The sequence below is a fragment of the Uloborus diversus genome, chromosome 7 (assembly GCF_026930045.1).
Source record: "Uloborus diversus isolate 005 chromosome 7, Udiv.v.3.1, whole genome shotgun sequence".
NCBI classification, from domain to species: Eukaryota; Metazoa; Arthropoda; class Arachnida; order Araneae; family Uloboridae; genus Uloborus; species Uloborus diversus.
The window spans coordinates 153,595,777-153,622,877 of NC_072737.1; the positions used below are offsets into that span (position 1 = coordinate 153,595,777).

The following is a 27,101-nucleotide window of genomic DNA, read 5'->3' on the forward strand; positions in this document are numbered from 1 at the left end:
TCACAGCCGTTTGCCTTTTTTGCGATGTGATTTTTACTATTTGGACATCTCTTATTTTGAATTACTGTTATTTTCAACACTTCTTATGTTTTACATTCTGTAGTAGCAAACTTGCACGTTCTTGGTTTTGCCACACCCCTCATAAAAAGCAATTCAATTGCATCCGAATTCGATTCCATCACTCGTAAGAAACTTTGTTATTAAATTTATCAGAGTTTATTTTAATTTGCTGAAGGTTTTAGATCAGGCGATAGAATACAGAAAAGGGGACTTCTAATACTCTAAAACAGTAGTGTACAACATACGGCCCGCAAAACTAATCCATGCGACCCACTGCTGTGTTCAATGTCAGAAATCATTCATGTTCTGGAATTTCTAAATCTATTAATTTATATACATTTGAAAATGTGCAAATAAGTAAACAAAACAAGTACTTTTGCATCAGAAGATTGATTCATTACTGAATGGTTTTTTCAGAAAAATATCTGGTTTAGAAACATAAATAACTAAACTATGTGGCTTTACTTTAACAGGGTGGCGACAGATCAGGGAGATCAGGGAAAAGTCAGGGAACTTTATTAATCAGGGAAAAGTCAGGGAAATATCAGGGAATTTCGAAAAAATAGCAAAAAATCAGGAAAAATTGATTTTATGAAGAAAAAAAATCTTTTTTTGCTTTACGAAATTAAGTACTCTAATTCCCTATGCATTTTCTGCCAATTATCTGTTCAAAAAAAAAAGTAAAATTACTGAGGTGCGATTATACACTGCTGCTTATTTGTACGTCTTTTTTCCTTAATGTCAAAGTATTGAGTCTTACTTATTAATCACAGGATGAACTTTCTAAGATTTCTTCTGTGTCTGTTAGGTTGTTTATTTTACCTAGCTTGAAATTTCCTTTCACGCTTTCAATGCTACTTAAAATAAACAACTATACAGGCAAAGAGGAAGCCTTCATTAATGCCTTAGCTCCTTTGCCTTTATTCCATTGTCACTTAAGTAAATATTTTTATTTTTTTTATTGTCAAGATGCTGTATTCCTACATTAAAACTTATGTTCTTAGAGAAACACTCCCTATGAACGAATGTCAAATGGTTTCATCTGTTTTACATAAATATGTCAATTAGTTATATAAGAATAACTACATCACTTCTATTCTTTCATTATTCTTACAATAATTATTATACTTAGTAAGTTACCGCCTTATAGCAGGGCTAAGGCAGAAATACATGAAATACACCGCCAGCTCAGGCCTCGGCTGGAATTGACTGAGCTGGGCAGTGTAATTCAATTATTATACTGTTTGAAAATTTAGTTCAAAATGATTTCAATTACTTTTTAGTTTCTATCATAAAACACATATGTTTTTAAGAATGATTTTAATAGTTTCTTAAAATTCTTATGCTAAGTGGTTTCTGGAAGTAAAGTTTTTTTTTTTTTAATTTTCTATAATCTTTCCATGTAGAAAAATTTTATATACGGTTTTGTAGGCGTTCTTTTTCCAAAAAAATTGACTTGATATGTTTTTTTTAACCATTTTATTAAAAAAGTAGCATTTTTTAAAAATATATCTTTAGTTTAACAACTTTATGCAACTTAAAATGTTTAAAATACTGCATTTTGTACAAACATACAATGGATTTCAAGTAGAGCAAAGAAAGGAGACCATTATTATTAGTAACGTAAATCAGGGAAATTTGGTAAACTTAATCAGGGAATTCAGGGAAAAGAACTTTTTTTCACAGTTCCTGTCGCCCACCCTGTTTAAAGAACCAAAATACTGTCAAGTTAGATGGATGATTAAATGCACTGTTGACACTGAAGGCAACTTTTGAAGCAACTTTATTGAAACTTAGTGATGACTCATTCACCCTTTGTCCCATTCATTATCATTCTGCTTGTTTATAAAAAAAATTAGACATTTACACATCATAATTTTTGTTTCACTGCATTTTTACTTTACTTAAATTTAAATGATGAAGACAAATAAGAATAGTTTAGTTTTTTAAGTGCACACTTATATTTTTTACATTACGAGTAAGTGCTTCAATAAGGCTGTGGCATTCATGTAGACGTTTTGTGCTCATTTCTAAAAATTAGCAAGTTTGAGATTAAATAGTGCTATTCTCTTCGTAAACAAGGTCATGAAAATTTTTATTGAAGTCATGAAAAAGTCCTGGAAAAGTCATGGAATTTTTTCATCCAAATAGAGTATGAACCCCTGTATTAAGAACCCAAAAGTGATCCAAAACTACGTGTTAGAAAGGGTTTACCTCAGACAAAGGGGTCCCAAAATACATTGCAAGGAACCTCCAAATGTGCAAATCTGCCACCACATATTTTGAGCTGAGGCAGAATTGCGAGCAAATAACAAACAGATTGTGCTCAGATGTTGCAATGAGCTGTTGGCTATTTGCGTGCAAAAGACTGGTTGTTTGCACACAAATATCTGTAAAGACTGGTCTTTTGTAAAAGTTGCCGAAAAACTTCTATTCCTTTTTATATGCAGATAGTTTAATCTTCATTTGTTACATTAACAATGGCATTACATTTCATTTTTCAGATGCATTTTAGATATTTTCATATTTAGCTGCGTTTTTTTAGCTGCGTATATAATATTATCAGTATGCTAACAGTGCTTTTTTGATTCTTGATCTAATTTAAAATCAAGTGCTAAATTTCATTGGTGTTACATTACATATTAATAATCATATAGATTTATTTTCTTATGAAATAATCCCTAACTTATCAACAGAACATATTTTTTTATATTTAGTTATCTTTTTTATATTTATCTGTAAAAGATGTAAAAACACTTATGTGTGCATACGATGTTTGTTTGACATTTTTACTTTTTAATCACAAGATATGACATAAATATGTCAGTTGTTGCTGTTAAACTCCTCCTCCCAATATATCTTAATGTTTACTTTGTCAGTTTTAACTGCATAAAATCAATTTACAGGGACATGCTGGAAAAAGTTAACAAATTTGAAGAAAGATTACTCAATAACAATTTAGAAAAAAATCCAATGGATTCACCACTAAAACTGAATAAATTACAACCTCTTGCTGAAAACAGTGGTGCCAGTAAATTGCTGCAAATGGTAATGTATGTTTCATCATGTATATTTTTTTTCTTAATAAATATAAATATGCTTGCATAAATTGGTTTTCAGAAGAAAAAAAATAATGTAAAATTCATTTTTGAATAGTTCTTTGAGCTAAATTTTACAAGTCATTTAAACTAAAAATTTTCTGCTGTAAAAAATGTATCAATTTAGTTTCAAGTCTTTTTGTTTATTTTTTGAATGTATTTTTGAAAAATGTACTGTGTTGTGCAGTATGGCATATTTTGACTCTTAAGTTGAGGTCTGACCTCGGAAATGTTTATTTCTTCTTGGGGAGTTACATAAAATTGCATCAATAGCACTTTCTCCTCTGACTGAACTTCTTGAGAAGAAATTACCACTTGAAGTTACCAGAGTGAAGCAATATTAGTTATAACATTACAGAAGTTTATAAAACTCTCAAAACTTTTAAAAGATACTAATCCAATTTAGACATCATCTAATAATGTTATTTTTTATCACTTGTGTAACTATTTTCTAGCTTTGCAATTAAAATTAGTGGCAATTAAAATTAGCTATTCTTACCATTTAAATACAAGTCATCAAAGAAAAAAAGGTTTTTTTTCAATCTTTTTTTTCCTTGATTTCTTTTGCATTATTTTGCTTTCATTGACTAACAACAATGCAAGCTTTTAAAGCTTAGCTCATCAACTCCTTCAATTTTTTTTAAAGCTTGAGCTGTCAGTTTTCTACTGAACAAATATTTTAGCCCAGTCATATTAGGGGTTTCACCTCGGAATGCCAGATAAGAAGCTGTAAATTCGTATATACATTTATTTTGCGATTCTAAATGCTGTCTCAAAGGTCTCATAAAATCTCCTGTACGCGTCATTAGATATTCAAGGTGAAAAGTCACAAAAATCAGTTTTTTGCAAATATCTCGCTTCCTATAGGCTTAATGTTATAAACATGTATTTTAAATATTGTTGAGCATAAAATTCTCTACAACTTTTGTACAAAACTTTTTTTTTTATACCCTTAACTGATTTTGAGATAGAGAGCAGAGAGTGCGCAGATTTGCATTGTTTGTACATTTACATAATTTACATTGTTTTATTACTTATTATATCTTATTTGTTATTTTTCATTCATCAAATGTATATACTTGATTAATATATATTTGTTTTCTATTGGTTTAACCATATTTGCATTATACATGTTATAGAGGATGAAATTACTTATAATTTTTGTTGCAAACATTTTTTTGATAACGGGTTAATGGTTTACTATTCCGCCTAGATAGCGGAAAATAGAAAAATCGCCCATTTCTTCTTCTCACAATTTTTAATTTAAATTTTATTGGTTGCTTTAGAAGCAGCTCTAATTATAAAGACATAAGGATCAATTGCAATTTTTTAGTGTTTTAATCAAGAAACGATATATTTATTTTATTTCATCCTTTTCAGCGCAAACCAACCTTATAGTAATACTCTTTAGAATTAAAAAAAAAAAACATTTTTTATATTTTATTAATCATTTGTTTTGAATTTAGTTGTATACTTTAAAATGGTTCAAAAAAAAGGGGGGGGGTTAAGTTTTGTTCTATTTTTAATCATGTTTTCCGTCTCAGGTTTAATCATTTTAAAGGGACATAAAATTAGTATTGCAAAACTTATTTACAGCGTTTATTTGCATGAAAGTTATGGCATACACCCCCCCCCCCCCTGCTCCTTTCAGGACTGGTCGTTTTGAAAGATCTCAGGGCTGAACATCTTTCCCAGTCCATCCCTGGGCAGATGTTCTTATCATTGAAACAGCTTTTGAAGAAGAAGAATAAAAACATCAAAGGACTGCCGTCATAATAGGGCAAGATATAGATTTATTCATCATTTTAATTGGGCGCACTCGGTCACACCAACAAGAAGTTTTCTTTAAGAAAGCTGACAAAAGAAATGTTAAAACTCAAAAACACTCAAGATAAATAAATACCTTTGTGCTGAAAAGTAAAGTACAAAATAACACGTCAAAAAGCAAATTGCAGATTACTGCAGACATGTGTTTTGGCGTTACAAAAAACGTCATTTTTAAAAAAAAAAAACCTTTTTCTTCCAAAAATTTTGATAAATATCCTCGTTTAAAAAACACATTTTATTTCTGCACGCGTTTAGTGGCTGTGGCACAATGTTTGCACTGTTTAAAAAAGAGAAAAAAACTTTCATTAGAATATTAGAGAAACTTACCAATTTGATTCAACAATAGCTGAAGTATTTCAACAAGAAAACTGCCCTGTGCAGACATTATGTAAAAATGGAGTACGCATCTTGTTGGCAATATATAAGGCTAAAAATCAGGACAATATCGATCATTTTTGTAACACACAATTCGTCAAGTAAACAAAGCTCAATAAACCTATGCAGTTGTTCAGTCTTCGACGTATATATTATTAAATTCAAATTTGGTTAGAGAACGATTTAGAACCCCATAAATAGCGCTGGATTCTGTGAAATGTATTCCCGAAACCGATTAAGACAATATTACCACCAACTATAGATGAGTTAGTCAATACAATATTTTGCAACTACAGGACTGGTTGTGGTTAACACTGTGGATACAGGAAATCAGGGTTGCAAATGTACTTCAGTTTGTGGTCAGTGTAATGAGCAAGCATGCTTCAATGCTTCACCGTATATCAGAGCGATCTTGATGAAGATAGTACCTTTGACCCCAAAGTTCTTGAAGATCTTAGCACCTAGAGTTCTGCAAATTAGCTTAAAACATGGGAAAAGGTGCTTTTTATTCCAAACTCGTAACGCGTTTTTAATCTGATTATTTCAGGGATGAAAGTCTTCTGCAGTTCCACGATTTTCCAGTTTTGTATTTTTTTCGTTTCCCGGCCGCCAAGCATTTTCAAGGGATTAGGATTTTTGCTGACTCACGTGTTCTTTCTAAGGTAGAAAGAAGAAAGGAACTTTGTTTCCGTGGGTGGGGAGGGAAAAAGACTCGAGAATGACGTAGAAAGCATCAGCGTTTATGCATTTTGAAATCCGATTGCATCCGCTTCCATAACACTCGCTCATTTTTGTGTACTATGCCATCCTATCACTTAAACCATTATCTTTGTATAGATCATTATTTTCAATTGTTGTATGTATTTTATTTTTTGCTGAAGACTTGTATGCTCTTTTTTTTTTCCACGCCCATTTCACAGCCACTTTCTAGCGATCCACGCAAATACCTCCCTTCTGCTCTGACCTTCCCATCAGGATTCTTGCTGAGGCACACGTTCTATCTTGAGTAGAAAAAAGTAAGGAACTTTTTGCTGTTGGTGAAAAGGGTGAAATAATGGAGGGGAAAATGCTTGAGAGTGATGGTGGGTGCAATCGTTAGATGTAGCTTTGAAATCCGATTGCATCTGCTTCTGTAACACTCTTATTTCTATCTGCTATGCCATTTTTCTGCTTAGACATTAATACCTTTTTGTAGAATAATATTTTCAACCCTTCTTATACTTTATTTTATTTTTATTTTTTATGAAGACTGCCACGCCCATTCAAAAATGTTTATCCTATTCCATCCGAGTTAATTTAAGCCAACATTATTCTTCAAATCTAGTTTCAATGCTTATCAGGCTTACCAAAGATGACTCTTGAAGATCTTAATAAATTTAAATTTATTTTAAACATACTGTGCTATTTCATTATGACAGACATTTAAATATGGGTAATTAAAGATGCTTATGTTCTCAAACATGACAGTGTTTAAAACTTTTTATCAATTTAAAAATAATCATTTTTATGCTAGTGCTTAAAATGACCATCAAAGCTCAAAAAGTTTTAGATTGGGTTTATTTTTTTAATGATTTTTATAGAATATACCCAGCTACTCCGCAAAACTTCAAAATGCTCTTCAAATTGTTTCTTCAAGGTTTAGCCACACTGATAATGTCATTTTGTAATTAAGGTGTCCAATGATTCAGCTTGTATTAAGTGTTTAATTATATGGAAGTTTTATAGCATTAGATGTCACATTATAAAGTTTTAATTTCACCTGATTTGTGGGCTATGGGAAATTGAAAGTGGTAAATGGCATTGATATATGTGTCAAAATCTTAAATAAATGCAAGCTTATTTTATTTATTCATTTGTTAGCATTTCTACTAGTAAAAAAAAAAAAAAAAAAAACCATTTATCTATTAATATTTAAAAGACAGTATAGTATCAATATAAATTTGTGTTATATATATATATATATATATATATATATATATATATATATATATATATATATATATATATATATATATATTCAAATTTTAAGTCTTGCAATTTTTCCTCTTTTTTGACTTGGGGCTGTTTTTATCCCTGTTCTTTCTCATTGATGATTTAAATCTTTGCGAATCAAATAAGATTGCGAAGTTATCTTCACTGGTTGGTGAGCAACAACAAGCAGGGGGCGGAGTCCCTAGTTTCTAAAAAATATATGTATAATAATAAAAATTTTCTTTCTTAATTTTTTTTCCAACTGCGAAGTGCAATTTGTATATGTTAGAATATTATTAAAATGTAATGAAAATATTTCATTGAACAATTTTTTAATTACTAGAATAAGTAAGTGTTATTAGAAAAATATATATTTGATTAATGAAAAATAATAAATATGGTGTAGTAAGTAATAGAAAATGTAAATGATTCATAATTATAAAAATTTTGAAGACATACAGACTTTAAACAGCATATTGTTAATGGGGACTAACGGTTGACCTTGAATTTTGCTGAAAATGCATAAGCTCTGCACGCTCTTTGACCTCTATCTCAAAATAGGTTAATGGTATAAAAAATGTTTTATACAAAAGTTGTAGAGAATTTTATGCTCTGCAATATTTAGAATACATATTTGTAACATAAAACCTGTAGGATAATTGCAAGAACCTGATTTTTGTGACCTTTGACCTTGAATATCTTATAACGTAGACACGAGATTTTATGAGACTTTAGAAACAGCATTTAAAATCCCAAAATAAAGGTGTATACAAATTTACAGCTTCTTATCTCGCATTTCAAGGTTGACCCCTTTTTTTTTGACTAAAATGACTGGACGATTTCCTTTTTATTTCGAACTTTACATTAATTCAGTGCAACTTTTTGTACAAAAAGGAAAAGAAAGATGAAAGTAAATGCATTCTCAAAATGCATTTGAGACATACACGTTGTTGGGGGGAGGCGGGGGGGGGGAAGACCTTCTAAGATAACATTTTTATACATGGCTCCACTAATATCAATTTGTTATTCTTTGTGCACTGATTAGATATTTCCATAAAATGCTGTTTAATTCTACTCCTCTGCATCATCCTCTGCATAGAGCAGCATCATTATTAGCCGTTATACAAATTGTATGTTTAAATATTAGTGTCTTGTAGTATATTATTTATTACTCTTTTTTTTTAAAGCAATACCCATTTGTCCTATCCGTTGATCCCATTAATCTATTTGAGGAACAAATTTATTTCATTTCAGTATCCTTTTCTTTTCATTTTAGGAAATTGATAGGCTCAAAGAAGATAACAACAAATTGTCTGACAAATTGAAAGAAATGGAGAAGCAAGTATGAAATTTTTGTTTAAAAATTAGTTTTGAAGTTCATGAAGATTATTGAAATTTTCTCCCCTGTTCGATAATTTTTTAACTGTTTTCATTTGGTTTCTGCAAAAGTCACTATTAAAAATGAAGAGAAAAAAATAGTCACTTCAACAAATTTTTAAAAACAGAATTTTCTTTAAAATTCATTGAAAAGTACCTTTTTCACCTCATATTTTGTAACAGCTTTTGAAAGATTTGTTTTTTATGCAATATGGAATTGAAGCCTCAGATGTTGTTTTGAAAAGTCTGCCCCCCCCCCCCATCCCCTTTTATATTGGAGCATTATTATTTTTTAATTTGTTTTTAATTTTTGTTCAAATGAAAATTCCCTATTTATTTTTCAATATACTGGTATTGTTTTCTATGCAGGAAAAGCATCATGACTACTAAGGAGTGAACAACCTTGGAAATAAAGACTCTTCCATAGTTTTTTTACCTAGTCTCTTAATCTAATTCATACATAAACTTCATGCGTTTGAAAGCACTTGTAAATAAAAATTGTTAGTTTGTTTAAGCTTACTTTTAATGAACCCTTATTTTGTACAAGTGCAATAATAGTTTCATAATTACTAAAACATAAGATAACAATGATCTGACTTCAAATATTCAATCTGTTTAAAATATAAGCTCTACATTCAAATATCTTTGCATTTATTGAGCAATCACAATTGCTTATTGCTTTCACCTGACTGTTTTGATGTCCTATGACTTTATTCCCCCCTCCCCCCCACCCTTTGCAGCATCACCATCGACGGTCTCCTCACGGTGCTGCTCCTATAGCGAAAGCCGTCTCCAGGTTGCATCCATATCCTACACACACACGCGCATACATACTCAACTACACACACACAAACATATACACACATAAACCTACGCACACACACACAAACACATACACACACAAACACTTACACACACATATACCTACACACACAAACACGTACACACATTCATACACACTACTACCCACACACTTATGCCTGCACACAAACACACATACACATACCCTCTATACACAAGCACACATACCTCCCCACATACAAACACACACGTCTACATGTTATAGAGAAAAACTACAACCTAATTAAGGCTTTAATGCACAAAACTACACTAATTCACAAGAACAAGATAAGAGCCGTTATTCAAACGGAAGAAAAAGGAAAACGACAGAGTTGCCATCGAGCAAACAGAAACTTACAAATTTAATTATACGACAGTCACTCCTCCTTAAAAGTCAGTGACATAGTCAGACAAATACTGGGGTTTCCGTTTGAGGCGAACTGGCCGGGGAGTTAGAGTTGGACCTTCGACTGGTTCAGAATGAGGAGCTGGATCTCCAACTGGTTCAGAATGAGGAGCATCTAGATTCGAAGAGGGTAAGTCAGGTAACTGTAATAATGCATTGTCTTCTTCAATTCTGTTCCCAGCAACGTTTGTTGGCAATTCCCCTCTAGGAGCCAGACGTCTGGTTGACACGGTAGATTCGCGTCCATCGGGAAAGCGTATATGGGCGTAATCAGGATTAGACTCTATTAGTTGAACCTCCTGCACTAGTGGGTCAAATTTACTTGTTCGGAGATTATTTTTCATTAGGATTGGACCTTCCTCCATTAACCAAGTAGGCATAGACCGACCATTTTCAGTTCTTCTGGGGTGGTTGAACATTCGCTCATGAGGAGTTACATTAGTTGAGGTGCAAAGAAGAGAACGAATGGAGTGTAGAGCCATATCCAAAACATCTTCCCATTGATCGATTTTCATATCATTTGATCGAAGTGCTAAGGTTATGGTCTTCCAAATAATGCCATTATATCTCTCTATTTGCCCGTTTCCTTGAGGGTTATAGGGAGTAGTTCTACTAGTAGCTACCCCTTTGGAATTTAAGAAAACTCTGAGCTCTTGTGACATAAATGCAGCACCTCTGTCAGTATGTACGTAAGCAGGAATTCCAAAAATACTGAATAAGTATTTCAAATGCTTTATTACAGTCGTTGTAGAAACGTCAGAGCAAGGAAATGCAAACGGAAATCGAGAATACTCATCCACAATAGTCAAGAGATATTGATTTCTATTTCGCTTAGGCAAAGGCCCTTTAAAATCCAAATTCAGTCTTTCAAACGGAGCCGTTGCTTTAATTAGATTTCCTTCATTTCTGTGAAATCTGGGTTTTAATTCTGCACAAATATGACAAGAATTAGTGATCTTTCGTATGTCTTCAACTGAAAAGGGTAAATTTTTCGCTCGTATCCAATGAGTCATTCGAGTTATGCCAGGGTGGCAAAGAGCGTTATGCAGAGTTTTAAGGTCACTTATAGGGTTCAAAGACGCACAAATTCGAGAAAATGTATCAGCAGCTGCATTTTGACTTCCTGGACGATAAATTATGTCAAACTTGTAAGAATCGAGTTCTAAACGCCATCGCATGATCTTTTCATTTTTGATTTTGCCAGAGTGTTGTTGATTAAACATGAAGGAAACTGAGCGCTGATCAGTTATTATCATAAAGTGTTTTCCTATAAGATAGTGATGCCAATGTCGCAGAGATTCCACTACGGCATATGCTTCTTTCTCAATCGAAGAATGCCGTTGTTCTGACTTATTTAATGTCCGCGAGAAAAAGGCTACTGGTCTGCCAGCTTGACTTAGCGTTGCTGATATCGCGAAATCAGATGCGTCTGTTTCAACAGTGAAAGTAACGTCATCCTCAATAGCAGCCATAGACGCATTAATCAATTCTGTTTTTAATGCTTGAAAGGTTGAAATTGCTTCTTCAGATAGAGGAAAGGGTTTTTTCTGGATTAAAGGTCGTATCCGCTCCGAAAATCTGGGTAGCCACTTGCTATAATATGAGAACATTCCTAGGGCTCTTTGCAGAGAAGAGGTATCTTTGGGAATGGGTAAATCTAGGAGTGGCTGTAAACGGCTTGGATCAGGTCTAATGGTTTTGTCAGAAATTATATAGCCCAGTAATTTGACAGTTCGAACAGAAAAGGAGCATTTGTCATTGTTCAACGTTAAATTATATTTCTTAATTGCCGATAAGAAATGTTCCAGGTTTTTGTCGTGATCTTCTTGATTTCTCCCGCAAACTGTGACATCATCTAAATATGGGAAAATGCCGTTGAGCTTTTCTTCCTGAATTATCTGATCAATAACCCTTTGAAAGCTGGCGACACCATTAGTGACCCCGAATGGTACACGAGTAAACTGATAAAGTTTCCCAGAGGCTTCAAAAGCTGTATACGGTTTCTCTGTCTCCAAAATTGGTATTTGATGATATGCGCTTTTTAGATCTATTACACTAAATACTTCAAATTTTGACACTTTGGAAATTATTTCGTCGATTCTTGGAAGCGGATAAGCATCTAACAAAGTGAACTTATTTATAGTTTGAGAATAATCTATTACCATTCTAGTTTTTTCGTTCATTCCTCTCACAACAAAAGCCTGCGCACGCCATGGAGAATTACTATTCTCTATAATTCCTTCACACAGAAGTCTTTTAATTTCTGCTTCCATATAACGGTTATCCGCACTCGAATGTCGTCTAGATTTAGTTGCTATAGGCGTACAATTCTGGGAGAGATTGGCAAAAATCGAAACGGGTATAACCTTTGCAACCGCTAAATTGCAGATTTTAAGTGCTGGTTGAGAGCCACTAAATGTAATTTCAACGGCAGAATGGTTTCGAAGTACGTCATGTCCAATTAAAACATCCGAACAAAGATTTTTCATAATTAATATAGAAATATTGTAAACATAGCCTTGCATTTTAATATTCACTTGACCCTGACCAACGACATCAGAAAATAAGGATGAATTAGCCATTGTAATTTTTCCATGGTATGGTGAGATCTGAATGCCACATTTTTTCCCGAAGGTATGATCGATGAAACTTAGAGAGCTTCCGGTATCAATTAAAGCATTCGCTTTGATACTATTTACTTCGATTTGAATTATAGATTTACGAAGACAGTAAAGGGATGCGGCAGAGACGGTCGCGATACAATCAGTAGATGCAACTGGGTGTTCTTTAGCTGATACAACCCGAGAGAGACAAACACGTTGAAAATGTCCTCTTTTTGAGCATAATTTGCACAAGGCATTTTTAGCTGGACATAAGTTTCTGGAATGGCGATTACCGCCGCAAAAATAACACTGACCCTTTTTTGAAATTGACGCAGCAGTTGTTGTCAAAGTGTCAAAGGCTCCATTCATTTTATCGTGTCTGTTGGTTGCAGAACCATCTACAGACGAGGACTGGCAAGCAGCATTTTGGTTAAACGTGGTGGAATAATCCGCATCTGAATAATTATCTGCTTGTACTTTCGCCAACTCTAAGGAACGAGCTTGGTTGTAAGCACCTTCGAGAGATATAGAAATGTTTTCCAGCAGCCGTTGACGAATTTGACTGTTATTTAATCCAGCAATAAATGAATCTCTGATGTAATCGTTTTTATTTTGGTCGGCAGTGACGGCTTCAAAATTGCAGTCTTTGCTCAGTTGTTTCAAAGCAGATAGATATTGATCAATAGATTCTCCAGCCAATTGGCGCCTTGTCGCTAAGCGATGTCTTGCGTAGGTAACATTTTTAGGCTTAACGTATAAGGCATTTAAACTATTAACCGCTTCTTCAAAGTCTTTACTATCTGCTATGTACAGAAAAACATTTGGAGAGACATAATTTGTAAGAAGTTGCATTTTACCTGTATCGGAAACATCTTTTATATGCTCTAAAAAATTGTCAAAAGTGCTTTTCCAGTGTGTCCATTGTTTGTCCGCAGTTGAACTGGAAGGATCCAAATCTAGCCTTTCAGGTTTTAAATATTTTTCCATTGCGTTAGGGATGGGATTCAAGAGTTCCGATTCCGTTGAGCTAGAAGGCTTCAAATCCAGACTTTCAGGTTTTAAAAGTTTTCCATTGCGCTAGGTATGGGATTCAAGAGTTTTTGTGTATTAAATTGTTATAGAGAAAAACTACAACCTAATTAAGGCTTTAATGCACAAAACTACACTAATTCACAAGAACAAGATAAGAGCCGTTATTCAAACGGAAGAAAAAGGAAAACGACAGAGTTGCCATCGAGCAAACAGAAACTTACAAATTTAATTATACGACACTACATACACACACACGTGATCGCGAAAAACATAATTTGAATTCAAGATGTCAAAATTCAAATTAATTTTTCTTTTTTCAAATTGTTTTTTTTTAATTCCTAATGTGTACTAAATGTCATTACTTCATTTCCAAAGTTTCGTACTGGTAAATTATAAAGCAACTTTTATTACACAACAATTTTAATGCAGCATAATAATAAATTAAAGCATTTCTGTGATTGTTATTTTAGAAACTGTGTTCGCACTTCTATAAATCTAAACTTGTTCCATAGATGAAAATGAATTAAAAACTTTTTTTAAAGAGGTTTTTCCTGAAGCACCATTCATAACATATGAAAATATTTAATTTTTTTCAGACAGTTGAAATCCTGGAAAAAAAGTCTTTACTAGCTGAAAGCTTGGCGCAAGCTCAGAAAGATTTGCAGGAGTGGAAGGAAAAAAAGGTGAATTGTTTTTAAATAATTACACAATTTAAATTTTATTCCAAAAAGAAAAAAAAAAAAGAAAAGAAAACTGCCCATTTCAGAGGGTAAAACTGTTTTGAGGGACAAAAATAATGACTTTACTGGCCAAAATTTGTAATATACTGACCAATACTGACTAAATACTGACCAAATACTGACTAAAATTTAAAAACTTAATAAACTTCAAAGTAACAAAAAAGGGTATCATACTTAGTGAAATAGACACTAGCTGTATTTGTAATGTGTAGCAACATAATGTAAAGCTTATTTGGTACAAATTTTGACTGAAAGTTGTGAGGTTAATTCATATATTTAATAAATAATGAATTAACTTTTCTGAAATGAGGAAAATAAATTAAAAGATCTTGCAACTTAAATTATTCAGAGCAGTGTTTCATTCAGTTTTTTTCTTTGAAAACTCACTGGAAAACACAACTTTAAAAAAAAAAAATATCAGAAAAATGAATAAATTGTGCATTTAAACCTGTTAATTTTTAGTTCAAAAAATATTTTAGTAAATACAGAACACATTTAAAAGATTGTTTTAATTACTAATCAGCAAATATTTTTGCATGTACAGGGTGCAATAGAAAAGTAACCAAACTTTTGCTTGTACAACAATTTTATTGAATGTTTTGACAAATGCACTTAATATTCTTTGAAATGCATCCCTTGGGTTTTGATACACCGGTATAGCAGCGGTCCTCCCACTGTCAAAGCATTTTTTAAACGCGTCTTCAGGGATAGCATTAAGATTGTTGGTTACACTTTTTAGAATGCCCGCTATCGACTGGAAACATCTTCCCTTCAGTTTTTTTTAGATGAGCGGGAACAAAAAAACGTCTGGGGGAGACATGTCTCTGTTGAAAGGGGGTTGGGGAAGCACTGCGATGCCATGTTTGGCCAGATAGGAGGTGCAGATAAACGCTGTGTCAGGTGCAGATGAACTCTGTGCACCCTGTACAGAAACTAAGTTTACTTATACTGAAAGAACTTATGATGAAAGTTGAAGGCAGCAAATAAAGATAATAATTTAAACATAACAATTTTTTTCTCATCTTGAAGTTTTACTAAATGTAGTTGTCATGTATAACTTATTGCTTTGATATTATCTTCATCTAACCTTACACATTGGACAAAAATAGGAAATTTTTTCTAAGGGATGCTTTCAATGATGATAAAATGCAGAGTATTACAACTATGTAGAGCAGAATTAATAGTTGTATAGATTTACAGATAAAAAATTCAGACAATGCTCTTTTGCATTAAAACGAGATCATATATAGTCTAATAAATCTGCAAATAAATTGGAAAATACTAGTTTATGTACACAGAGGAGTTTAGTAAGACCTCATTTGGAGTATGCTGTTCAGTTTTGGTCTCCTTATCTCAGGAAAGATATTTCTGTATTGGAAAGGGTTCAAAGAAGGGTTATTAGACTAGTAAGGGGACTTTCAAACTTAGACTATGATAACAGACTAAGTAGGCTTAATATGTATAACCTGGAGCACAGGAGAGTCAGAGGGGACATGATTCAGTTGTTTAAATTTATCAAAATGAAAGACGTAAATGGGTTAAGTTTTTGCACAGCAAACAGGACGAGGGGTCATTGGTTTAAGCTATTCGACTCAGGCTAACCTGGAAATTAGGAAAAATTATTTCTTTAGTAGGGTGTTGTGGGCACTTGGAACAGTTTATCGGAAGAGGCGGTAACAAGCAAGGGGGTGGATAGCTTTAAGAGAGCCATTGATCTTCATTGGGGATCCGACTAGGGCCTGCCTAGTTGGGCCCAGAGTCTGTTGCTGGTCATCACATTTGTATTTGTATAATACTGACTTGTACTGACTTTGACTGACCAGTTTCATGCCCTGCATTTCCCCCCCCCCCCCAGAAACATTTCTATTAGTAGTTACAATGCATATCAAATCCCCTGTGGTTATCTTTTATTTCTTTACAAGCTGTTTATTTATTTATTTATTTATTTATTTATTTATTTTGCTGGCAGTTTGAACAACATTTCAAGTTTAGTCTTTTAAAAAGTTATAGAACTGATTATTTTTCAATGCAACTAAAATCGCATATCTTGAATGATCTAATTTAAAACATGTATAAAATTTGATTTTAAAAAATGTTGTTGTTTAGTTATATTAATTAAAGCAATATGTACAATTGAATTTTGTAAAAATTGGAAAAAAACAAAACTTTTGACCCGGGGAAAATAAAAAAAGTTAAAATATTTTTCCGCAAATGATGTAATTTAACTTCTTTCTGTATACAAGTTTCCATTCACAAAAACATTACAAAAATACTCTCCATTTACAAATAATGAGAGGAAAGGGCGTTATCAAAATGGGTGTAGCAACTAAAATGTATAAAATTAATTGAAATTCTGTGAACTGACACTAAGGTTCTATTTTGCTTTCTGTTTAGGCTGACATTGTGGAAATGGATTTAAAGCATTTAGAAACTGAAATGCTTCAAGTTAAGAAAGAATTGGAAACGGTATGTTGCATTCCATATCTGCATTCTCTTTCATTTGAAACTGTTATATTAAATGAAACTCTTATAACTTCATCCAAGGGCCTAGAATATTTAAGACATTTTTGTCAAGTGACACTACGGGATGGATTATATTTACTGTTTATGGGTGACTGAAGGGACTGAAATTTTTTTTTTTGTTATAAAAGACTTGTCACTATAATCAAGCTTACTATAGACAAAATCTACTGTTTATAGTAAGCCTTCTGAAAAGGGGGAGGGGTTTTTTGCCCACTGAATTGAATAACTTTGTTTCAATTTCATTTTAGCCTTGTATTTAAATTAGTGAGCTTAAATTTTTAAACGAGTGTTTTTTTTTTTTGTTTTTTTTTAGACAGTGTGTGAAAGTGCTTTTACTCAACAACATTTAGAATGTGATCTTGTTCAAACTAAGGAGAGATTGTTAGAAGTACAATCTCAGTTACAATTAGCTGAGAAGGTAAACTTTTGATTTTGAAATATTAGTTGATATTTTTCATTATTTGAGCAATTGCCTGAAACATGATTATACATAATTAATAGTTGAATTTGATACATATTATTGTGCTTAGGTTTGTTTTTGTAGTATGCATTTATATTTTTAGAAAATATTTATTTTAAGCAAATTTTATTGTCAATTTTTTCCCCAAAAGCAGAAAAACTTATTCATTTCATTTGAAAAAAAAAAGTAATTTTTATGTGTGTGCAGTTTTTTTTTTCCTCTCTCTTCCAAACTTTCTTAAAATTGTTGAATAGAGGATAAATTAAAGTATTTTATGCCTAATGACAGAAGATTATTACATCCACTGAAAGCGGTTAAATAAGAAAAATTATTGATTTTTTTATTTTGTTTTATTATGGATGTGATAAAACAGGTCTTAGGCTTAACTGACCTTTCCTTTGTTTAGTTTGTAGTTATATTTATAGGACAAATCACACGTGCTGATAGTAAGGAAGTACAAAAAAAAAAAAAGCAAAATCAAGTATGGCAAATTGTTATGTGTTTCTGCAAAAGGATAGCATTGATATTGCAAAAATTAGACCTAAACTACTGGAAGATTCGATTGAAGAATTCTATTCAACAACATCATGTTGAAATATGAAAATAATTAGCTTGAGGTAATATTTCCATGTAAGTTTATTGTAGATACTTCTTTAATAAATCTAGTAAATTAAAATCTTTTTTGAAAAATGGCCCATTTTACCCTCTCATGAGGTTAGACTCAACACTTTTGTGGGCTAATATTTGTTCTGTTCCACCTTGTTGCTTTTCTTGGATACCTTTTCATCCAAAAGCTCACACTTCCTAGCATTGAAAAATTGATTCTGCGAAGCCCTGAAACACGTTTCTGCAATCAGTTTGCTAATTTGTTTTTGATTACAATGTTTAATATTATTACAATATTTTAGTGCTTCATTTTATATGCAGCATTGCTCCAGTACACTATAGATCAAAATACAAATTGTCTTTAAATGTGTTCAATAAGTTTTTAAAGAAATGACGTGTGAAAAAAGATAGATTTATTGTTGTGAATCAGCATTACATAAAAATAACAACATACAATGCAGCTGAAAGCAATTGTAGAGTTGTATATCCGAATTCGGTCGACAAAAAGACATCAGATGCCCGGTATCCGTCAAAATTCAGTCTATCCCTAATTTTTTTATTTTTTTTTTGTTATTATTATCTACGATTTGTAGTTCACTACATGTTTCAAATGTTGAAGATGAATTGAAGTTTTAATAAAAACTATGCTTCATTATAATTGTGTTCTTCCATATTCTTGATAACTTTACTTTTTAATCTGAAATAAAAGGGGTGTTCAAATGTAAAGGTACTAAACGATACTGTGGATCTAAATGGGGACTTTATTTGATGTATGCACCACGGGCCTGAGCACCACGATCCCTCTGATTAACTAACCAAAGAATTCCTTGTTCGGGGAACTTCTGTGGCCGTGACGAGACACGGTCCTTCACGGTGTCATCGAGTTTGTCGTCCGAGTTAAAGCACTTTCCTTTCAAAAGCTTTTTCGAAGAATCAAACACATGTGAATCACAGGGTGACATGTCTGGGGTGTAGGGCAGCTGGTCAAGTTGCTGCTACTTGAATTTGACCAGTATCGCCTGGGTGACCCTGTAGACATGTGGACACATGTCATCACGAGGCAGAACCAATCTTTGTGAGCAGCCTCGGTCTTTTGTTCTTGATGAACCTGCATAGGCTTTGGAGTATCTCACAGTATACTATAAGAGTTAATGGTTTTTCTGTGCTCAAAGAATTCAACAAGTAGTAGCGGCAACAAAGAAATTAAACAAGTATGCTCTAATGCACTGCTGCATCAATTGGATGGCGCTCTTTATAAGAGCCTCGAATCTTTCTGCGCATGCAGAGTGACCACACATACTCCGGATACTCCAATCTTATCCTTAGATGTCTTGCTTCGTTTTCCCATAGAGACGTACACAAATATGTTAACGATTACATTTTTGTGACATTTGGTACCTTTTCATTTGGACACCCCTACATGGGTGGATTTACAGGGGGCAGAGGGGGGCAATGCCCCCCCCCCTCCAGTTTTGGGAGGACTTTATGTTGTAACAACACAGCATCCAAAAATTTAAAAAAAAAATCATTTTTTTTTTTTTTTGAATAGTTCAGAAGAGCAGGGGTGGATTTATGGGGGGGCGGGGCAAAGGGGATAATGCTCCCAGTTTTGGGAGGAGTTTATATAGTAACAACTTATCTTCTAAAATCTTATAACAAAAAAAATCATGATTTTTTCTTTTTTGAATAGGAAATTAAAGTTTATTTTTTCTTTTAAACTTAAAATAGCCGTTTCTTGCAAAGTTTGAACAACACTGTACAACTGTATAATTTACTACTCAATTTTAGAGACTGGAAAGTGCAAATTATTGATAGGTTCTAAAATCCCTGAAAAGAATTAGTGCAGTGCAATCTACCAGGGCTCTTGAGCCAAAAACCCAATCTAACTAACCAAACCTTGAAAATAATTAGACAAGTCTTTGAAACTCCTAAGCAAAGTGTGCTTCAATTTTATTTCTTATCAAGTGTATAAATTAAGAATTTTTCAAATGGGTAGAATGTTACTCTCTTGATACCTATTCTCTAAGTCTGTGCACCATTTCTTTTAAAGTATTATAGTATTAACTTGCATCACAAAACACTTTTAAAGCGTAAAACTTAAAAAATTATTTGCCTATTATTTCCAATTAACCCTTATAAGACTTCAAAATGCAGAATTTTATATCCATTTTAGATCATTTCCTCCGGGGAAGTAACCCCCGGGCCCCCTAAAACTAAAGATATTCTATATCCCACTTAAAAGGGAGCACTGCGTCACTCTCTTAATACCAGCCCCCTCTCTTTTAAGGTCAATTTAAAAAGGACAGCATGATTACACACACTAATGAAAACGACACATAAAAAAGTAAAGAATGGCCTTATGCATCACAGAAAACAGACAAAGACATGGGAGAGGGGGGGGAGGGCAATTAAAAATGTTGCTCCAAGAAAAAAAAATCCTGCCCCCCCCCCCCCCCCAGGAACTCAGTCCTAAATCCGCCTATACACCCCTAACAATTTATGTTCTTTTTCTCAAATTGAAAACTTGTTGTATATTTAACTTTGAAGTTTAATGCTTATCTAATTGTCTTTCTAGGAATTAGAATTGAAGTTTAGTCAAACAGGGGCATTTAAAAATATGAAGCAGATGCTATCGTCAAAAAATGAGCAGATAAAATCCCTAAGACAACGCCTTCAGAAGTAATTAGGACTTTTTCTTTTAACACTGTTAAAATAGTTTCAAAAACAGTTTTAGCTTCCATTAGGAAAGCAGCTCCACAACTAAATTGCAGTGGAGTTAGTACATATTTTTTCTTTTAATCAGGGTTCGTACGGGTCATGGAAATCCTGGAAAGTCATGGAAAAAAATTAAACGAATTTCAGACCTGGAAAAGTCATGGAAAATTAATATTTTCGTAAAAGTCATGGAAATTTATTTCAAGTCATGGAAAAATGTCTTGGGCAGTAAGAAAGCAACAATTGCTAAAAGATCTCTAGAAATATTGAGTGATTTAGTAATATTGCATATAAATTGAACGATCTCAAAAACAAATCCGAGTTTTGGAATCCAATTTCATCCGCTTCTGTAACAGCCGCTCACCTTTTCTTTTTGTGATGTGATTTTACTACTGGGGCATTACTAATTTTGAACCCATCATTATTTTCAGTACCTCTTATATTTTATATTCTGTAGTATTGGACTCGCACTTTCTTGATTTTGCCACTCCCCTCAAAAAGTGTAATTCAATTGCATCCGAGTCCGTTTTGACTACTTGTAAAAAGTTCATTATTAAATTTATCGGAATGTCTCTTGATATGTTGAAGGTTTAAAAATGAAGACTTTAGTCAGGAAGTAGAACATGGAAAAGGGGGAATTCTAATAGTCTAAAACAGTAGTACCCAACATGTAGCTCGCAAAACCGATCCTTTTAGCCAGCTGAAATATCTGGTTTGGAAAAATGAATTAAATGCAAAAAGTTGCTTTATTTTAATGAATGAATGTGCTGACCAGTTACATGAGTGATTAGATGCACTATTGACATCAAAGGGCAATGTTTTTATGAAGTAAATTTATTATTTTAAACTTATTCAATTTTTATCCCATTCATTACTATTCTGCCCTATTTAATAAATAATTATTAGACATTTAAACATCAGTGTATCGCATTCATTATATTTTTATTTTACTTGACTTTATGTGATGAAGACAAATAAGAATAATTTATTACTTTCAGTAGTATGCACTGATATTTTCTCAGTCACAAGTAAGTGCTCCTATGAGGTAATGGCACTCATGTAAAAGTTTTTCTAATGCCCATTTCCGAAAAAATTGGCAAATTTGACATAAAATAGTATTATTCTCTTCGTATAACAAGGTCATGAAAATTTTTATGAAGTCATGAAAAAGTCTTGGAAAAGTCATGGAATTTTTTCATCCAAATTGAGTATGAACCCTGTTTAATGAAAAAATTTTTCAAAATTGCAAAAATACTTAGTTTTTTAATGCTTTTTGTTTGTTTATTTTTTATTTCATGTTATAATTTTGTTAAAATCATGATCTCTTTAATTATGTCTAAAGCATTAAAAATTTCATCTTTGTGCAATCCTAATTTTGTGTACCCAAAATAACAAATTCTTTAATCATTAAAACTTGACGATTTTTGAGCATAAGAAATATTACCTTTTTTTTAACTAAAGTTCTGTTGACAGAAGATTCAGAAAATTTCATCACACTTAGAGCATCGTGGTGTAATGCTTAAATTGCTCTTTTAAATGCTGTTTAGGATAATAGACATTTGTCATAATTATGCTGCCTTCTGTAGAGCACAATCTATCTGAGCGTTTTCATCGATATGCATGATTGACATTTCTCAGGAAATGATGAACAGAATCAAATAAAATGTGAGCAAGCAGCAGCGGGATAATGTCGGGACCAATAACACAAGAGGGTAGAGCAATCAAATGACTTTTTTCCCCTTTCTTTTTTATTATTTGTGACTGATATATTCAAGAAGTAATACATGGATTCAGACAAAATTTGGTCTACAGGTATATCTTAAAGGGCGAGTTGCTTATTTGTTTTTAGCTTCAATCATCCCAAAAGGATGGCACACTGAATTACTTTCCATGTTTTATATGACTGCTATATCTCAAAAAGTAATGCAAAGATTCATACAGAAGTTTGGTATACAAGTGAAACTAAATGAAAGCTGCCCTTATTTCTGTTCTAAGTTGAATTTCGTCATTGTTTACAAGAGTCAGTGTAATTAAATAAACAATGAAAAATAGACTTAATTTAAATATATCACTCAAGACAGAGAGAAGTTGAGCAAGATATCAATAAAGTCTAAATTAGCCATATATTCCTCTCAATTTTTGTAGCACTTTAACTAACAGGGGTGTGAAATAAAAACTGAGTTTGCATTCTTATGAAATTTTTGTAGTAAAAATTCACTAATTAAATGCAACAATTTTTTCTGAGAACAACTTATTTGTTTATTATTATTATCAATGTTATTTTCTTTTTAAACTACCAAACTATTAGAACTGAAACTATTAATTTTTGAAACCCATTTTAAAAATAAATCTAAGTCAAAATTGCTCTGAATAATCTCATTGATATCAATTATTTCACCCTACATTGATGAAATTTTTTCTTTTCCGTTTTATGTTGGAAATGTGATTTAGCTGACAAGTACTACTTTGCGAGCATGAAAGTATCCTCTTGAAAACCTTCAATAAAATAGCTGGCCTGAAATTATCCCTTGATGTTCCACTTTCATGGATGTTGAGATTTGAAAACATTTGTCATCGCATAGAGTAGTTTTTCCAAAATCTCAATGAAAGACACCTGTTTTAGCAGTTACAGATTTCAGTGATTTCAAAAGATTTGACGGTGAACATTGACTTAAAGAAATTGAAAGATTGACGTAATTGCAGAATTTTACTCATAAGAGATGAGAGTTCACACAGCAATAATCTGTCATCTCTGTTAAACTTTTGTTTTACTGTCCCAAAATCCCATTCGCAACTGCAAACAAAAGTCTGGAGCAGTCTTGTAAAACGGAAAAAGTTTCCAGTCCAGAAAAAGTTTCATAACAGTTTTGATCTTACTTTGACCAGCATTTATATTTCACTGAAAGCATACAGTTTTTTTTTTTTTAATTCCTAGAGTTATGTTAATAAATCCATGAGCAAATTCAAATTTTATTCTGATGCTTTTCTACCTTACTTATACTCTGGCTCATGATTTCGAATTTTTACAGGGAGGGGGGAGAGGAGGATAACGGGCAGAAAACCGATGCAAATTTCATAGGATAGCAATAAAAACCCCTCCGACTTATATAAAAAAAAATAAAAGTCAGGACAATCCCACCTGACCCCTTAAATGACTGACCTGCCGCTACCTTAATAATGCTAGAGTGCATGAGTTATTTGGTTGTTCTTCATTACACCAAAAAATCCAAACTGCCTATAATGTTGCCATATTCACATTGCGCCTTACTATTCTTTCATTCGCGTTAAGCAGAAGCGGCATAAGTCCAGGACTTATGCCCTTTCTGCATTAAACGAATCTTCGATTTTCTTTAAATATTTCATGTCATTTTCTCCCCCGGTGTAGGAATAGTCTGCAGATTTTTTCAAGAACCTGCTTTGCATGTCGCAGCATCGTCCTGTTTCTGCTATGGGGTTCTTTTATAACAATTTGGATTAGAAGCTACTGCTTAGAAATTGATTCTTCCTTGGCTTAACATCAGCATCATGTAGCCTATCTACCAGCACAGCTCTCTAACAAAACAGTTCTTTAGATCACTTCCTCTTCCCTGCAGTTCTGTGTATTGACTCTAGTAATACAATATCGTGTATGCTTATAAGGTTTTTGTGAACCGAACTTTCTCCCGGAACAAATTTATTTGCCCCACTGTACCAGTAGTTTTCCCGCTGTACCAGTAGCAGTTTTGAACAGATACACACTTAACTATAGAATCTGCAAATGAAATGCAAATATGCAAAAAATTATTTAAGAATGCTTACCCACAAAGCTTTTTCCTCCAACTAAAGCACTGATTACATTTATTATTTTCAAATGGGGTCATTTCCAAAATTTTAAAAGTACTTTTTTCTGGAAGAGCATGCTTAAAAATATAGGATCTGACCATTTTTTAAATAATTTGTTCAAGTTTAATATTTTTAAAGAATTCGTTAAATCGGTGCACTTTAATTGTTTACGTTTTTGTAGTGTGACATCACAAATGATGAAATGCCATTCATTGTTGCTATTCCTGGAGAAAAATATTTAATTCGCATCTTTACTCACATGTATTGGCAACGATATGGTTGAAAGCAAGCATAGAGTGCAATATTTAATTTGCCTCTTGATTGTCATAATGTGGAAACGTGGTAGAATGATGTGCCAAATTGCATCATTTGTGACGTCATAAAGACCATGCCTTGTTTTCAAAATCGGACATTTAAAAAAATGAATTAAATATAATTGTTTGGAAAATGAAAGTATTTTCTGGGTCCATGTTATTTTTTTACTCATTCTATCAATTTCAGTGACGAAAAGCAATACTTTTGACTGAAGGAAACAACCCTCATTGTCTCAAATTTATTTTCATGAAAAGTAATTTTTTTCTTCTCATTTACTGTTTTCTCTTTTGTTTACAGAACTCATACATTGAAAAGCATTTTATTTTTGTATTCTGAACAATTTTTGAAACATTTTCCCGCTTGTAAGTCGACCCCCTAACTTTAAACCTTATTTTTTGTGTTAAATTTCTGTACTTGAATGCGAGTATATACAGTATTTATGTATCACTGAAATTTATGACTAAGAGAACTCATAAATGTCCTTTTCAATTTTAATCCCTTATGTCTCTTTTTTCTGAAACATTTAAGAGTTTAAGGTCATATGACTAAGCCGATAAACTTGATTGGGTGGTACACTTTCTTTTGTCCAGTTTAACTATGCACTCTGGAGCCCTTCAGCATTGGTTGACAATTGAAATATGGTAAAATCACTCGTTCAGGAAGTTATAATCACCAAAATGATAGACTACCATAAGTTTTACATTTGCCAAAAAAGATTTTTCATAAATTCATTAGCATTCATTTGCAAGAGCAGTCTTTAATGCCTGACATTTATTTAACTTAATCTCATCTAATAATTTCCCTGTATTTATTTTGTGAAACTATTGGGTTGGTTCCTAAAACATTAGGCAATTTCTTGGAAGTACTTTTGTTACTGGTTTTAAAAAGAGAACTCATATATATATATTATGTCTCAAAATATTTGCAGACACTTTGCATTTGTGATGAAAAATTGATATCTGTCATTAAACATAAAATATTTCATCATGAATTACTAACAATATGACACGGAATGTTTTAAAATATATCCTCTAATTTTATTCAATATAGTTTCAGTTGAATTATAAAAGTAAAATTGTACACAAACGGTATTTTTTCTTGTTGTAAAAGTAATAACAATTGTAAAGTTGCTAATAAACATAACATTGTTTTCATTGAGTAAAATAGGACAATGTGTATACCAGTACAAATAAAATCAATTAAAGAGAGTTAAAAACTCAGCAAACAGCTATTTCAAGGCACTTGTTAGAGCTTTACTGAGTTTCTAACTCTTTTCAATTACTTTTATTTCATACTGGTGTACACGTTGACGTATTTTACTCATTTCTTAATACGAAGTTTTATTACTGCTTTTTTGCATATTGTTTTCAAATTGTAATTTTGTTAATATCTTTGAATATTAGAAATTACATATTTTTTATTAATGTGGTACTTATAAATGTCATGTGCATGAATTTAATTCTTTTGCCAACATTATTTTCATCAATGTTGGTACTCATTTGTTGATATTTGAATGATGAAATATTGCAAATTTCAATTGTATTTTACATTTGCTGAATATTTGCATCATTTTTGTTTATTTATTACTAATTTTTTTATAGGTATGAAGAAAGTGACCAGGATAACTGAATTAGAAATGATAATGCTTGACAGTGAAGATACACAAACAGCACCTATTTTTTGACACATATCAAATATCTAGTCCATACAAATTCTTAAAATATATAATTGTTATATTTCTTAGTGAGATTTTTTTTTTTTTTTGCATCTTTTACATTGCACAAAATGTAGAAAACTATTTTGATTGCAAAATATGTATTTAATATATATCAATAAATTATATATATCTATTAAAAATGATTTATGTTGATAGTTTATGTATTTTGCATGACTTTAAAAACACATTTTGAATAAAAATCTACATGTTGGGTTAAATACAAGGTGTTTCAAAAAGAATGACCCGATTTGAACTGCAGTTTTGTATGTTTGAAAAGTCACTTTCATATTCGTGGTCTTTAGTAATATATTTTGCTCTTTAACTCGGGGCTTAAATTGAGTTGAGTCTAAGATTTTCCATTAAAATCAAAACCCTTTTGTAAATAAGAAAAAGAAACATGCGAATCGAAAAGACGTAACTATGGCAACTACAAATAAAACTTCAATAATTTTAATGAAGATGAGATTATTTGAACTTAAACTTTTAACAGCTTGTAACTTTTTTTCCTTTGGAGATAGAAGCTTAGTTTTTAGACCATAGGTTGAGTTAGATCTCGAGTAAAAAAAGCTGCGCTTTCCAGTGGTGTCAAAAGGAAAACTGTGAGACAATTCCTT

General features: G+C 32.2%; 1 protein-coding gene across 1 annotated transcript in view; it reads left to right on the forward strand.

Moving 5' to 3' along the window:
* LOC129226460 (leucine zipper transcription factor-like protein 1) overlaps positions 1 to 26,630 on the forward strand; it is a 48,628-nt gene extending 21,998 nt beyond the window's left edge. Inside the window, exons 4-10 of the mRNA XM_054861067.1 lie at positions 2,967 to 3,108; positions 8,608 to 8,673; positions 14,186 to 14,272; positions 16,724 to 16,795; positions 17,166 to 17,270; positions 20,494 to 20,597; positions 26,372 to 26,630. Coding sequence (XP_054717042.1) covers positions 2,967 to 3,108; positions 8,608 to 8,673; positions 14,186 to 14,272; positions 16,724 to 16,795; positions 17,166 to 17,270; positions 20,494 to 20,597; positions 26,372 to 26,399 — 604 coding nt within the window. The 3' untranslated portion in view covers positions 26,400 to 26,630. The remainder of the gene's footprint in view (positions 1 to 2,966; positions 3,109 to 8,607; positions 8,674 to 14,185; positions 14,273 to 16,723; positions 16,796 to 17,165; positions 17,271 to 20,493; positions 20,598 to 26,371) is intronic.
* Positions 26,631 to 27,101: the final 471 nt, after the last annotated feature.